Source organism: Carcharodon carcharias, chromosome 4, assembly GCF_017639515.1.
Source record: "Carcharodon carcharias isolate sCarCar2 chromosome 4, sCarCar2.pri, whole genome shotgun sequence".
Lineage (NCBI taxonomy): Eukaryota > Metazoa > Chordata > Chondrichthyes > Lamniformes > Lamnidae > Carcharodon > Carcharodon carcharias.
The window spans coordinates 166410565-166427743 of NC_054470.1; the positions used below are offsets into that span (position 1 = coordinate 166410565).

The following is a 17179-nucleotide window of genomic DNA, read 5'->3' on the forward strand; positions in this document are numbered from 1 at the left end:
TATTGAATTCAACAACTTTAGGTCGTGAGCTCCCTCCCCCATCCCCACCCCCTTTCTGTTTCCCCCTTCCTTTTCTTTTTTTTCCAATAAATTATATAGATTTTCCTTTTCCCACCTATTTCCATTATATAAAAAAAAATTTTTTTTTTTTTTTTTACATCTTTTATGCTCTCCCCACCCCCACTAGAGCTATACCTTGAGTGCCCTACCATCCATTCTTAATTAGCACATTCGTTTAGATAATATCACCAACTTTAACATTTTAACACCTATGTGTTCTTTTGTACTATTGTTGTTGACATCTTTTGATGATCTGCTTCTATCACTGCTTGTTTGTCCCTACAACCACACCCCCACTCCACCTCTCTCTCTCTCTGCCCCCCACACACACACCTTAAACCAGCTTATATTTCAACTCTTTCTTGGACTCGAACTCAAGTTCTGTCGAAGGGTCATGAGGACTCAAAACGTCAACTCTTTTCTTCTCCGCCGATGCTGCCAGACCTGCTGAGTTTTTCCAGGTAATTCTGTTTTTGTTTTTGTTCCAAGTCTATTCAACCTCACTTCATAACTTAAATGTTTCATCCCAGGCAACATCCTGGTGAATCTCCTCTGCACCCCCTCCAGTGCAATCACATCCTTCCTATAATGTGGCGACCAGAACTGCACACAGTACTCCAGCTGTGGCCTCACCAAGGTTCTATGCAACTCCAACATGACCTCCCTACTTTTGTAATCTATGCCTCGATTGATAAAGGCAAGTGTCCCACATGCCTTTTCCACCACCCCACTAACATGCCCCTCCGCCTTCAGAGATCTATGGACACACACACCAAGGTCCCTTTGTTCCTCAGAATTTCCTAATGTCATGCCGTTGATTGAATACTTCCTTGTCAAATTACTCCTTCCAAAGTGTATCACTTCACACTTTTCAGGGTTAAATTCCATCTGCCACTTATCTGTCCATTTGACCATCCCGTCTATATCTTCCTGTAGCCCAAGACACTCAACCTCACTGTTAACCACCCAGCCAATCTTTGGGTCATCTGCAAACTTACTAATCCTACCCCCCACATAGTCATCTATGTCATTTATATAAATGACAATAGGGGACTGAGCACAGATCCCTGTTACATCATCAAAAACTCAATCAAGTCAGTAAAACACAATTTCCCCTTAACGAATTGTGGTTTTCCTCAATAAATTGGCATTTGTCCAAGCCACGGTTAATTTTGTCCAGGATTATTATTTCTAAAAACTGTCCAACTACCAAGGTTAACCTGACTGCAGTTGCTGGGTTTATCCTTATGCTGTTTTTTAAAACAGTGCTGCAACATTTGCAATTCACCAGTCTTCTGGCACCATCCCTATCTAAGGGGGATTGCAAGATGATCAGCACTGCTGGAATTTCCACCCTTACTTCCCTCAGCATCTTTGGAAACATCCCATTCCTAGTTGTTTATCAACTTTAAGCACAGCCAACCTTTCTAATGGTTCCCTAAGCTTTTTTCCCCATTCAGAATGTCAACTATAGACCCTTTTACTTTGATTTTGGCAGCATCTTCTTCATCAGTAAAGACAGGTGCAAAGTACCTCAACCATGCCTTCTTCCTGCAAACACAGGTACCCTTTCGGTCCCACCCCACCTCTTACTACTATTAACTATTTATATCCCTAGTGAAGACTTGTTGATTTCCTGTGGTGTTAGCTGCTATTCGCTTCTCAAATTGTCTCTTTGGCTGTTATTTCCTTTTTCACTTCCCCTCTGAACTTTCTATATTCAGCTTGGTTCTCACTTGTATTATCATCTTGATATCTGTCATACATTCCCTTTTTCTACTTCATCTTACTCTTTATTTCTTTTGTCATCCATTGAGTGCTAGCTTTTCCTCCTCATAGGAATTCTCAACAGTACCTGAACACCCTCCTCTTTAGAAGCAGTCCATTGTTCCTTTATAGTTGTTCCTCCAATTTTGATTCATGAAAGTATATTTTGAATACATTTTTATTGTATCCACTTCTCATTTGAAAGTATCCCAATTAGTCAGTTTGTTAACTTTTATGCTTAGTAAATTTATGCCATATCCCCACTTGCACTAAAGCTCGACTTATTCCAGTCAAGCACTCTTAGCTTTAACGCTTCATTATTTCTTTTCAATTTTTACATCAAAGCCAACAAGACTGTGTCACTTTTCCAAATTGAAAATAACAAATGGTCTCCTTCTGTACCATAAATACTATTCTCTAGATTGTTAAGAGACCTAAGCAACCTTGTCAGGCAGAGGTCAGGAACTACAAGTACAACAGGCCTCAGGAGTTTCTGTGCATGCACAGATGCCAGCGGGAAGTTTATCGGGGTGCCTGCATGAAAAAGAAAACGGCGCAAAACCTGCTCACAAGACCCAGGAATGGGGTGCCATTGCAGAGAGAAGTCCCAGAGAGGGGGCATAGGAAAGTCACAAAAAGGGAACCCATGGAAAGGACCCTGAGAGAGAGAGAGAACGTAGCAGGGAAGAAGCCATCGGGAGGAGACAACCGCTGGCAGGAACCACCGGGAAGGGGAACAAAGAAAGAGGCTCCAAGAACTAGAAGTACTGCGGTTGGCCAGCTTCAAATAGTGAGGACTCAGGAGAAGCCCTGGAGACAGGAGAAGGCAGGAGGCTGGTGATTCCTTGCTGCAGGCCATTAGGGAAAAGGTAACCCTTTGGAGCAGTGGTGCTCTGCTCCGTGTGGCTGAAGAGCTGAAGCTGTGCTTGTGAGTTGGTGCTGGAGTGCAGACTCAGGAATCCAGGGAAACAGAGATGGGACTGAAACCCTGCGAGGTGAGCAGTCATTGAGGCAGTCCGAGTCGGAGAAACCTTTGGAGGGAATTCCAAGGCTAGATCTTCGAAAGGGACGAGTGAAGACTTGGGAGAGAGTTCCAACAAGATTGGTTGACTCAGTGTTTACTGACATCTGGGTGGGTCGTTGAGAAATCTGTGGGATCTGTATTGGTTCCATTTGCCACGTATTGTGCAGTGTGATGTGTTCAACCCCAGTTTGACTGTTAATTCACATGTACTTCATGTTGATTCTGAATGTTAGAGCACGTGATAGATATTGTAAATTCTTTTATCTTTCTGACCTTATACAATAGAGTTCATTTTGTTTGTGCAAAAAACTGTGGAGTCTTGTGGCTTTCTTCCCTTAGTAAATACTTTGGGCCGTAACATCACAGCTCCCCAGCATCAGATTTGGGGTGTACCCCAAAGATGTGCTGGGGAAGCCCTCTCAGAACTTCAAAGATTAGGATTTCCACCGCAATTGCCCAGAAGTGTGAATTTCCCTCTGGGCAATTGCCTTGTTCTGGGAACCATCCAAAAATGCAAATTAAATCACAAATGTCAGGTGGTTCTGGTTACGTTATACAAATGGTCATTCAGGAAAAGTTAGAAGAATTGAAATCTCTTCTAACTTCTGGGTAACTGTTGTGAAGATGCAGACTGACCACCCCCACCAACTACCTCATGGGACTCTTTCTCCACCCTCCCCTCCCAGGGGGCTCCCCCTACACCACTGACCCCCCAGGGGGCTCCTCCCACCCAGACTACATGCCCTCCCAAAAAAAACAGCAGTCTCCACCCAACCCCCCCACCAACTCTCCATGGGAACCCCCCAACCTGAGCCTGCCACCAACCCCCCCACCAACAAAGTACTGACCCTGCACCACCCATGCAGGCCCACCCACCCTGATTCCCCCCATGCCTGCCTGATGTCCCACGAGCAGCCCCTCTCCCTCACGTGTCAAACAGGCACCCCCCAACCCTCAAACGTCTGACAGGCCCCCCTCCTCCAAAAATCCAATAGGCACCCCCCTTCCCACAAAACTCTGACACACCCTCCTGATATTCGACACCCCAACATCCGATCACCCACATCTCCCAAATTCTATCCACTTACCTCCTCCCTGGCCTGTCAATTTCAAATCGGACTTTTAAACTTACCTCGTTTAGCGCAGCTCCTGCCATAAAAAAGGGGGTGTGCCCTTCTTAAAATTGACTCTGCTGGACTGTGACGCTTGGCTTAGGAGTCAGTTGTGCTGCGTGGATCTTGCCCACCCTGAGTTAGAAGATCGGGGGACACAGGCACGGAAGAAATTTCACTTAATTAGTTGGGCACAGAGTGGCAATCTGACGCTGACTGTCATTCCGAGCAAGTCGTGGCCTCCTGGGTCTCAAACTTCGTCCACTTTAAACAGTGAGACCATAAGAGGTAGGAGCAGAAGTAGGCCATTTGGCCCATCAAGTCTGCTCCACTTTCCAATGAGATCACGGCTGATCTGATAATCCTCAACTCCACTTTCCTGCCTTTTCTCCATAACCCTCGATTCTCTTACTGATTAAAAATCTGTCTATCTCAGCCTTGAATATATTTAATGACCCAGCTTCTACAGCCCTCTGTGGTAAAGAGTTCCACAGATTGACTACCCTCAGAGAAGAAATTCCTCCTTATCTGTCTTAAATGGATGACCCCTTACTCTGAGATTATACCCTGTGGTCCTAGATTCTCCCAAAAGGGGAAGCAACCTCTCAGCGTCTACCCTGTCAAGTCTCCTCAGAATCTTATATGTTTCAATAAGGTCACCTTTCATTCTTCTAAACTCCAATGAGTACAGGCCCAACCTACTCAAACTCTCTGCATAAGAAAATGCCTCCAGACCCAGGATCAACCTAGTGAACCTTCTCTGGACTGCCTCCAATGCCAGTGTAGCTTCCTTGAGATAAGAGGACCAAAACTGTTCACAGTATTCCAGGTGCAGTCCAACTAGTGCCTTGTGTCGTTTTACCAAGACTTCCCTATTTTATACTCCATTCCCTTTGAAATAAAAATCAACATTTCATTTGCCTTCCCTATTATCTGAACTTGTATGCTAGCTTTTTGTGACTCATGCACGAGGATCCCCAAATCCCTCCGCACTGCAGCTTTTTGACGATTTTCTTTATTTAAATAATATTCAGCTCCTCTATTCTTCCTGCCAAAGTGCAAAGCCTTACATTTTCCCACATTCTATTCTGCCAAGTTTTTGCCCACTCATTTAACATGTCTATATACCTCTGTAGACTGATCCTCACCACTTGCATTCCCACCTATTTTTGTGTCATCCACAAACTTGGTGATGGTGCATTCAATTCCCTGATCCAAGTCATTAATATATATTGTAAATAATTGTGGCCCAAGCACTGATCCCTGTGGCACTCCACAAGTTACAGATTGCCATCCTGAAAATGCCCCTCTTATCCCAACTCTGTCTCCTATTAGTTAGCCAATTCTCTATCCATGCTAATATACTAACCCCAACACCATGGGGATCTCATCTTATTAAGTACCTTATGTGCGGTACCTTATCAAATGCCTTTTGGAAATCCAAATATATTACATCTACTGGTTCCTCTTTATCTATCCTACTGGTTACCTCCTCAAAGAATTCTAATAAATTTGGCAGGCAGGATTTCCCCTTCATGAAGCCATTCTGACTCTGCTTGATTATATTATGCATTTCTAAATGCTCCATTACATTCTTTATAATAGACTAACATTTTCCCAATGACAGATGTTAAGCCAACTGGCCTATAGTTACCTGTTTTTTGTCTCCCTCCCTTTTTGAATAAGGATATTACATTGGCATATTACATTTTCCTATCTTCTGGAGCTTTTCCAGAATCTAAGGATTCTTGGAAGATAACGACTAGTGTGTCCACCATCTCTGTAGCCACTTCCTTTAATGTTCTAGGATGCAACCCACCAGGTCCTGGGGGCTTATTGGCCTTTAGCCCCATTAGTTTCCCTAGTACTTTTTCTCTAGTGATAGTTATTGTATTTATTTCCTCTGTACTTTTTGCCCCTTGATTATTTAGTATTTTTGGAATGGTATTAGTGTCTTCTACCATGAAGACTGATGCAAAGTATTTATTCAACTCCTCTGCCATTTCCTGGTTCACCATTATTTCTCCAGTCTCATTCTCTAAGGGGCCTGTTTTCACTTTGGCCTCTCTCTTCCTTTTTATGTATTTAAAGAAGCTCTTACCGTCTGTTTTTATATTACTTACTAGTTTATCCTTTAAGTTTACTTTCTCCCTCTATTTTTTGTTGGTCTTTAAACCTTTCACAATGCTCTGGCTTACCACTAATCTTTGCAACTTTGTGTATGTTTTCTCTTTTAATTTGATACTATTCTTAATTACCTTGGTTAGCCATGGTTGGTTTACCCCTTCCTAGAATTCTTCTTTCTCACTGGGATATATCTTTGTTGTGAGGCATGAACTATTTTCTTAAATGTCTGCCATTGTCTATCAACTGTCTTTTCTGTTAAACTCCTTTCCCTGTCCACTCCAGCCAACTCTGCCCTCATTGCTATGTAATTACCTTATTCAAGTTTAGCAGTTGTCTCCGATCTAAGCTTCTCACTCTCAAATTGAATGCTAAATTCTACCATGTTATGGTCACTGCTGCCGAGGGGATCTTTTACTCTGAGATCATTTATTAAACTGGCCTCATTACACATTACCAGATCGAAAAAAGCCTGATCCCTGGTTGGATCCACAACATATTGTTCTAGGAAACTGTCCCAAATACACTATGAATTCTTGCTCAAGGCTACCTCTGCCAAATTGATTATCCCAATCTACATGAAGATTAGGATCACCCATGATTAATGTAGTCTTTTTTACATGCCCTCATTATCTCCTGATTTATTCATTGTCCTACAGTATAGCTACTGTTAGATGGCCTATAGACTACTCCCACCAGTATCTTCTTCCCCTTGTTATTTCTCACCTCCACCCATATGGATTTTACATCTTCCGATCCAAGATCCTTTCTTGCTATTGTACTTATTCCATCTCTTATAACAAAGCTACCCCACCACCCTTTCCTTCCAGACTGTCCTTTCAAAAAGTCACATATCCCTGAATATTTATTTTCCAGTTTTTTTCTCCTAATAGCTATTACGGAGACATGGTTACAAAATCATACCAATTAACCTCTACTTGTGCCGTTAATTCATTTATCTAGTTCTAAACACTGCGTGCATTTAAGTAAAGAGTCATTAATTATGCATTTTTACCATTTTTTCCCCTTTGACCCTATTTGCTGCTTTTTTTTTGTATGTTTGTACACTGTCGCTTCCTGTCTCACTCTGGGTATCATTATCTAAATAGATGCCCTGCAATACTGTCATATCCTTTTGTTTTGTATGCCTACATATCCGCTCTCCGGAACCTTCCCCTCCCCCTCTTATTTAGTTTAAAGCTCCCTCTGTGGCCCTAGTTATTCAATTCACCAGGATATCGATCCCAGCACAGTTCAAGTGAAGCCTGTCCCACTGGAACAGCTCCCTCCTAACCCAGCACTGGTGCCAGTACCCTATGAACTGAAACCCATTCCTCTCACACCAATCTCTGACCCATGCATTTAACTCCTTGACTTTATTTACCCTATGCCAGTTTGCCTGTGGTTCAGGTAGTAATCCTGATATTACCTTGGAGGTTCTGCTTTTTAATTTAGCTCTTAAGTGTTCAAATTCTGAACCTCCTTTCTAGTCCTATCAATGTCCTTGGTACCAACATGGACGATGACAACTGGATGCCTCCCCTCCCACTCCAAGTTCCTCTCCAGCCCTGAGAAGATGTCCTTAACCCTGACACCAAGCAGGCAACACAGCCTTCAGGACTCACGCTCACGGCTGCAGAGAACTATATCTATCTGCCTAATTATTTTGTCTCCTGCCACCACGATGTTCCTATTTCCTCCCCCAACTTGAACGGTTCCCTGTACCACAGTGCCATGGTCAGTTCACTCATCCTCCCTGCAGTCCTTGCTCTGGTCCACACATCTTTCAAGAACCTCATAACTGTTAGACAGTTGCAGGGGCCAAGGCTCCTCGAAAGCTACCCCCTGGGTCCCCAGACCTGTCTCACCTGCAGTCACACCCTCCTGTCCCTGATCACAGACTAAATTTGAATTACATAATCTGAGGGCTGTGACCACCTCCTGGAGCAAAGTGTCCAAGTAACTGTCCCCTCCCTGATGTAGTGCAATGTCTGAAGCTCGGACTCTAGCTCCTCAACATCGGACCTGAAGTTCCTCAAGCTGCAAACACTTGCTACAGGTGTGTTTGCTCTGGATCACCTTGGTGTTCAGCAGTTCACACACATCACCTGTCCTGCCATCACTATTGTATTTAATTTAATTATTAATTACTCTAGTGTCCCTGCTCTTTACACTTGAAGAATCCCCCGCTCTTTACACTTTATTGTAATTATTTTTTTTACATCTGTATCAATCTGATCCTTATCAAGCTATTTTTAAGAAGAGAGAAAAAAAAGACTAGATACCTAAATACAAACAAAAGACCTTACTTTTACTTTAAAGGCTAGCAATGCTCACCAATCCTACTCACCAATCAGCTGCTTTCCTTGCACTTGCGTCACATTGTGGTTTGTGATGTCAATCCACCACTGGTCTTACCTGAACTCTCCCTGTTATTTTTAAAATGAACTCTCCCCGCTCTTTTTAAAATGAAGTGACTTGTCCCTAAGCAGATCGTGCCAAAAAATTTGGTGGTCTGGTCCAGGATCATAAGTTGTAACTGAAGATAACTATTTAAATTTTGTACATCACATCCAGAGCAGTGGAGGGGACAAAAAGTGCTAGCATGCAGAATTGTGAATGAGGAAGGAATGCTTTGTAAAAATTCAATCCACTTTCTGTCAATATTTTTGGGATGATGCTAATAATGGGGGTTACCATTGACCAGAAACTAAACTGGACCAGCCATATAAATACTGTGATTGCAAGACAGGTCAGAGGCTGAGAATTCTGCAGAGAGTAACTCACCTCCTGCCTCTGCAAAGCCTGTCCACCATCTACAAGATACAAGTCAGGGATGTAATGGAATACTCCCCACTTGCCTGGGTGAGTGCAGCTCCAACAACACAAGCTCAACACCATCCAGGACATAGCCTACTTGATTGGCACCCTATTCACCACCTTCAACATTCATTCCCTCTACGCACAGGGACAGCAGTGCATACCATCTACAAGAGTCAGTGCAACAACTCACCAAGGCGCATGGGCAGCACCTTCCACACCCGCGATCTCTACAACCTAGAAGGACAAGGATAGCAGATACATGGGGAACACCACCACCTGCAAGCTCCCCTCCAAGTCACACACCATTGACTTGGAACTATATTGCCACTCCCTCACTGATGCTGAGTCAAAATCCTGGAACTCCCTACCTAACAGCACAGTGGTTGTTCCTACCACACATGGGCTGCAGCAGTTCAAGAAGGCAGCTTACTGCTATCTTCTCAAAGGCAATTAAGGGTGGGCAATGAATGCTTAATAACCCCCATTACTAGCATCATCCCAAAAATATTGACAGAAAGTGGATTGAATTTTTATGAAGCATTCCTTCCTCATTCACAATTCTGCATGCCAGCACTTTTTGTCCCCTCCAATGCTCTGGATGTGATGTACAAAATTTAAATAGTTATCTTCAGTTACAACTTATGATCCTGGACCAGACCACCAAATTTTTTTGGCACGATCTGCTTAGGGACCAGTAACTTCAGCCAGCGACGCCCATATTGCATGAACAAATAGCAAAAAAATTATAGACAAATCAAAGACTTAAATATTCTTTTCATTTTTGAGTCATATCCAACATTCCCCCAACACAATTTAAAGCTTCTGCTAAGAAAGGACAGCTCTAAAGAGACTTCAAGAAAATACAGCACATTCTAAATGAACAAGCTGCAAGCATCTAGTGGATAATAGTTAAGATGTCTGGAAAATAAATCATTTTAGCAGAATCATTCTTCCAAACTGGCTTCAACACAAATAAAATGTCAATATGAACATAAAAATTAATTGTTGATTATAAATGAATCAACTTACTTTGAAATAGGGTTTACACTGGCCTCAACAACAGATAGGACCTTGCAGTTTTTGATATTTTCTGGAAATTCTTGAATCCCTGAAAAAGACACAAGATTTGTTTTATATATGTAATCATTACATTCACTTTAATTTATATGGGAAATGAAAGATGGACTCAGTAGAACAAAATGAGTACGTATTGTGGCTAGAAATAAACTCCACAGATAAATATAGAACGACCTTTCAGGCTTCCTTCTGGCACTTTTTTTAAAGTTTAGTCTAAAATGTGTTTACCACTATTACAAAGCACAGACATGTTTACATAATAATAAATTCTCTATGGCTTCTTACAACAGCAAGTCTGACTGATTAAACTACTGTAATCTTGTTCTTATACACCCATTTACACGAGGAAAGCTGCATTTCTTTTGGTGAACCGCACAATACAAAATGACTGGATCTTATTCGTCCAAGACTCAATCTTGCTGATGGCTTCAGTTACAGTAATACTGATGCTCAAGCTATCAAACGTCATCGTATTTTGATAACACAGGAAGCTCTTACTGATGGTAATTCTATGCATAGTTTTACTACAGACAACTGTAACAGTTAACATTGGAAACATGTATTATAATTCAACTATTTTGATTAGCCTAAATATCAGACATCCCATTCAAATCTCAAGTTGCATTATTGTAAAAGTTTCCCTATGATTGCAAATAACTCTAAGTAACCTAAAAATAGGTATATTCAAAGCTACATCTCACCAGCCAAAAATTTATTAAAGGTTTTTCATCCAAAATGACTTCAAAAAGAAAAAGTATTGAGATGTGATTGGCAAGGCCATGAGTTACGGTGATCAAATAACTAAATTCACTTTCATGGCATGGAATTCCAAGATTGCAAGTGGTGTTTGGGGGTTAAATTCTGTGTTTGACTTTCCAGTGAAAATTACAAATCAGTGACTGGTCTTGATGATCAATTCTGGAATTTGGATTTTGCCAGTGTGGATGGTTGTGAAGCCAAGTATTTACAGATGAGAATTTCTGTTACACACAGCCTGTTCTGAACTCTGACTGGCAGAAACCTATATTGCACACCAGAAGGACAGCCTTTTCTTTTTACTTATCATCACCATCATGGCAGAGTTAGAATGCTACAATGGAGCATGTTGTTGGTGTACACAGCAGTGTGACATGAAGGGCAGGTTTGTGGATGATCCAGTTAGCAGGGCTACTGAAAGTGTACTTTCGCTACATTGCTTTTGATTTAACTTACACAGGTTGCTTTGCTTTTTCATGAGTATAAGGGCTGCAAACACTAAAATGTGAAGGATCTGACTTCAAATGGTCTTTGGAAAGTCACAGAGTCATACAGCACAGAAACAGGCCCTTTGGCCCATTGTGTCTGTGCCAGCCATCAAGCACCTATCTATTCTCTTCCTGTTTTCCAGCACTTGGCCCATTGCCCTGTATGCTATGGCATTTCAAGTGCTCATCTAAATGCTACTTATATGTTGTGAAGAAAGTGGGGGGTTGAGGGAAGAAAACAATGGCCTTTGACCCAATCAAAGCAGCCCCCTTTCACACACCATGCACAATCTATTTCAGTTCTCACTACTAAATTTGACAAAAACCTTAATCAGATGCCAATTAAAATGTGAGGTTGCTCGGCAGAGAGCATATGATTATTATCGAAATAGAGTTTGCAGCCCTGCCTCACTCAACACAAACCACACTATGCTTAATTTGTGAGTTGCACAATTTCACCTAAAAATTACAAGGTGGTGAAGGAACAGCAGGCGGAGGTAGGTTACCACATGGACCACAGCCACCACCCATCAACCAACCATGCAGTGAAATATATCACTGATTATGTGCAAGTTAGTATCCCTTTTCAGTCTTGAAAAATTGAACTTTTATATATACAGTACCAAATCCTTTATCCGTACATTTGAAAACTGAACATCCAAAAACAAAACTTTTTTTGAATGGCTATGCAGTTAATTTGTATGTTAATAAAGCAATGTAATATTATACTACAGGTGTAATAAGTATTAACAGGTAAGAAATCAGGTGGGAGAGAGTTGACAAATGGAGAAATACCTAGTATTTGTAGACTATAAAATAAAAACAAAAATCTGCGGATGCTGGAAATCCAAAACAAAAACAGAATTACCTGGAAAAACTCAGCAGGTCTGGCAGCATCGGTGGAGAAGAAAAAAGTGACGTTTCAAGGTCCTCATGACCCTTCAACAGAACTGAGTGAATATTAGGAAAGGGGTGAAATATAAGCTGGTTTAAGGTCCGCGGGGGGGGGGGGGGGGGGGGGGGGGGGTTGTTGTTGTTGTTGTTGTTATTGTAAGGACAAGCAAGCAGTGATAGGAGCAGATAATCAAAAGATGTCACAGATAAAAGAACAAAGAGTTGTTGAAGGTGGTGATATTATGTAAACGAATGTGCTAATTAAGAATGAATGGCAGGGCACTCAAGGTACAGCTCTAGTGGGGGTGGGGTGGAAAGACTAGCAGGGCATAAAAGATTTAAAAATAATAGAAATAGGTGGGAAAAGAAAAATCTATATAAATTATTGGAAAAAACAAAAGGAAGGGGGAAGAAACAGATAGGGGGTGGGGATGGAAGAGTGAGTTCAAGATCTAAAGTTGTTGAATTCAATATTCAGTCCGGAAGGCTGTAAAGGGCCTAGTTGGAAGATGAGGTGCTGTTCCTCCAGTTTGCGTTGGGCTTCACTGGAACAATGCAGCAAGCCAAGGACAGACATGTGGGCAAGTGAGCAGGGTGGAGTGTTAAAATGGCAAGCGACAGGGAGGTTTGGGTCATTCTTGCAGACAGACCGCAGGTGTTCTGCAAAGCGGTCACCCAGTTTATGTTTGGTCTCTCCAATGTAGAGACCACTGCATTGGGAGCAACGAATGCATGACATTAGTCGTCTCAATTTCTTTGATCCTCTCACCCATTCTAACCTGTCTCTCTCTGAACTTAGTGCACTCCATTCTCTCATTGTGGTGAGACCAAACGTAAACTGGGCGACCGCTTTGCAGAACACCTGCGGTCTGTCCACAAGAAAGACCCACACCTCCCTGTCGCTTGCCATTTTAACACTCCACCCTGCTCTCTTGCCCACATGTCTGTCTTTGGCTTGCTGCATTGTTCCAGTGAAGCCTAACGCAAACTGGTGGAACAGCACCACATCTTCTAACTAGGCATTTTACAGCCTTCCGGACTGAATATTGAATTCAACAACTTTAGGTCTTGAACTTCTTCCTCCATCCCCACCCCCTTTCTGTTTCTTACCCCCTTCCTTTTGTTTCTTCCATTAATTTATAAAGTTTTTTCTTTTCCCACCTATTTCCATTATTTTTAAATCTTTTATGCCCTGCTAGTCTTTCCACCCCACCCCCACTAGAGCTGTACCTTGGGTGTCCTGCCATCCATTCTTAATTAGCACATTCGCTTAGATAATATCATCACCTTCAACAACTCTTTGTTCTTTTGTCTGTGACATCTTTTGATTATCTGCTCCCATCACTGCTTGCTTGTCACTACAACCACCACACCCCCACCCTCACCCCCGCCCTCCCCCCCCGCACCCCCCCCCCCCCCCCCCCCCCCCCCCCAGCTTAAACCAGCTTATATTTCACCCCTCTCCTAATATTCACTCAGTTCTGTTGAAGGATCATGAGGACTTGAAACGTCAACCCTTTGTAGACTATAGCTAATCTAGGTTTAGATTACTGTAATGTAAGTAGGCCTAGGCCTACAATATATACGGTAGCAACCGAAAACCAAAAATATCTGAACACCAAAACGCAATTAGTCCCAAGGGTTTCATATAAAAGGATACCCAGCCTGTAGCAATTGTGCACAACAAGATTATTTGCCACTTCTTTATTCAGACAAAACAGATGTGCAACACTGTAAATCAGGAAACATAATATGCTAGATTTATTGACAGGATGCAAATCTGTTGAACTTTTCGCAATATAATGAGCACAAATTTTGCAAGCAAGAATATGTGACATAACAGGAATGAACCAAAAACTCTGAATTAGGTTCAAATATGGAACGATTAAATTACAACTCTTTGTATATAGACAGAATAGTACCAAACAGGGCCAGTCAGCCCAGAGTCTGCACTCGGAAGCATTTTGGTACATAGAACCACTTATATAGAAACACAGAAAATAGGAGTAGGCCATTTGGCCCTTCAAGCCTGCTCCACCATTCATTATGATCATGGCTGATCATCCAACTCAATAGCCTGCTCCCGATTTCTCCCCATATCCTTTGATCCCTTTCGCCCCAAGGGCTACATCCAACTCCTTCTTGAAAGCATACAACTACTTTGGCCTCAACTACTTTGTGGTACCGAATGTCACAGGCTCACCATTCTCTGGGTGAAGAAATTTCTCCTCATCTCAGTCCTAATGGTCTACCCTGTATCCTCAGACTGTGACCCCTGGTTCTGGACTCCCCCACCATCGGGAACATCCTTCCTGCATCTACCCTATCTAGTCCTGTTAGAATTTTATAGGTTTCTATGAGATCCCCCCTCATTCTTCTGAACCCCAGGGAATATAATCCTAACTGACTCAATCTCTCCTCATACATCAATCCATCGCCCCAGGAATCAGTCGGGTAAACCTTCAATGCACACCCTCTATAGCAAGAACATTCTTCCTCAGATAAGGAGACCAAAACTACACACAATATTCCAGGTGTGGTCTCACCAAGGCCCTGTATAATTGCAGCAAGACATCCCCGCTCCTGTATTCAAATCCTCTGGCCACGAAGGCCAACAGACCATTTGCCTTCTTTACTGCCTGCTGCACCTGCAGGTCGCATTGCACATTCCCCTCTCTCAATTTATAGCCATTCAGGTAATAATCTGCCTTCCTGTTTTTGCTACCGAGGTGGATAACCTCACATTTATCCACATCATACTGCATCTGCCATGCATTTACTCAGTTTGTCCAAATCATACTGAAGCACTTCTGCATCCTCCTCACAGATCACCCTCCCACCAAGCTTTGTCTCATCTGCAAGTTTGGAGATATTATATTTAGTTCCCTCATCTAAATCATTAATAAATAGTGAATAGCTGGGGTCCCAGCACCGATCCCTGCGGTACCCCACTAGTCACTGCCTGTCATTCAAAAAAGACCTGTTGATTCCTACTCTTTGTTTCATGTCTGCCAACCAGTTTTCTATCCATCTCAATACACTACCCCCAATCCCTTGCACTTTAATTTTACACGCTAATCTCTTGCGGGACTTTGTCGAAAGCCTTCTGAAAGTCCAAATAAACCACATCCATGGCTCCCTCCTCATCAACTCAATTAGTTATATCCTCAAAAGATTCCAGTAGATTTGTCAAGCATGGTTTCCCTTTCATAAATCCATGCTGACTCTGTCCGATTCTGCCACTGTTTTCCACGTGCTCGGCTATTAAATCTTTTATTATGGACTCTAGAATTTTCCCCACTACCAACGTCAGGCTGACTGGTCTATAATTCCCTATTTTCTCTCTACTTCCCTTTTTAAATAGTGGGGTTAAATATTTGCTATATAGCAACAAAGCATCATCATTAGAACTACTGCAGAGCAAAAATTAGACTTTCTGTAATGGAATAAAGCTCCAAAAGGTAAGTATTTGCCCTTTTATTCTTAAATTGAAAGTTTGGTGCATATTCTCAACACCCATCAATCCCTAGAATGCATCAGTCATTCATTTCATAAAAGGCCTATAGCACTACAAGTGATGTGGTAAACCAAAGAGAAGAGGCAAGGCAAGAGAGGAAGATATTAATATAGGAAATGATAAACAGACTGTGACAGGAAGGGACAGAGCATACAAATCCAAGAGTAAATCAGCAGATAAGGCTCGACGCTACAAAAATAGTAAAAGGGCAAAACTAAAGGTTCTGCATCTAAATGCATGTAGCATTCGAAACAAAACAGATGAACTGAGAGCGCAAATAGAAGTAAATAAGTACGTTCTGATAACCATTGCAGAGACATGGCTACAGGATGACATAGATTGGGACCTAAATATTGAAGGGTACGTGACATTTAGGAAGGACAGGAAGTTAGAAAAAGGAAGGGTGGTTCTGTTAATTAATGATGGTATTAGCACATAAGAGAGGGGTGCCCTAAGTTCAGGAAACCGGGACCTGGAAGTGGATTGGGTTGAGATGAGATGAGAAATGATGAAGGCAAAAAGTCACTTTTGGGAGTGATGTCCAGGCCCCCAAATTCAAACTTACAGGGTAGGAAAGAATATAAAAGAGATAATGGGAGCTTGTCAGAAAGGTGCAGCATTGATCATGGGGGATTTTAATCTCCATATAGACTGGAAAAATCAGATGGGCAAAGGTAGCATAGTTAAGGGGTTCGCAGAATAATTTTGGGATAGTTTCTTAGAACACCGCATTCTGGAGCCAACCAGACAGCAGGCTATACTGGATCTGATATTGAGTGAGATAGGATTAATTCAGAACCTCATAGCGAAGGTACCTGTAGGTAGCAGTGATCATAATATGATTGAATTTTACATTCATTTTGAGAATGTGTCCAAGGCTAGTATTTTAAGCTTAAATAAGGGCAATTATGAGGGCATGAAAGCGGAGCTAGCTAAAGTGAGCTGGTAAATGAGGTTGAGGGATAGGTCAATAGAGATGCAGTGGCAGACTTTTAAAGGGATATTTCAGAATACACAGGATAGATACATTCCAAAGAGAAAGAAAAATTCCAAGGGGAGGGCCCATCACCTGTGGTTAACTAAAAAATTTAAAGACAATATCAAACTTAAAGAAAAAGCATATAATTACACAAAGACAGGTGGCAGGTCAGAAGATTCGAAAGAATATAAAGAACAGCAAAGAATGACCAAAAAATTAATGAGGGAAAAATTGGAGCGTGAGAGGAGGCTCGGTAGTAATATAAAGATGGATAGTAAGAGTATTTACAGATATTTAAATAAGAAAAGAATTAACAAAGTTAGCATTGGTCCTATGGAAAGTGCGCCTGGGAAATTGGTAATGGAAAGTGGGGAGATGGTGGATGAATTAAACAGGTATTTTGCTTCAGTCTTCATGACAGAGGGCACAAGTAACATCCCAGAAATAGCTGCTAAATCAGGAAATGGGAAGGAGGAAGGAACTCTGGGGAAAATAACAACCACCAAGGAAGCGGTATTGAGCAAATTGTTGTGGCTGCAGGCTGACAAATCCTACGTC

The 17179-nt window shown here is 42.0% G+C and overlaps 1 protein-coding gene across 5 annotated transcripts in view; it reads right to left on the bottom strand.

Annotated features, from left to right (window-relative positions):
• erbin (erbb2 interacting protein) overlaps nt 1-17179 on the bottom strand; it is a 313059-nt gene that overhangs the window by 160400 nt on the left and 135480 nt on the right. For all 5 annotated transcript variants that reach the window (XM_041185895.1, XM_041185894.1, XM_041185891.1 and 2 more), the window contains exon 4: nt 9940-10018. In XM_041185895.1, the coding sequence (XP_041041829.1) occupies nt 9940-10018 (79 nt within the window). The remainder of the gene's footprint in view (nt 1-9939; nt 10019-17179) is intronic.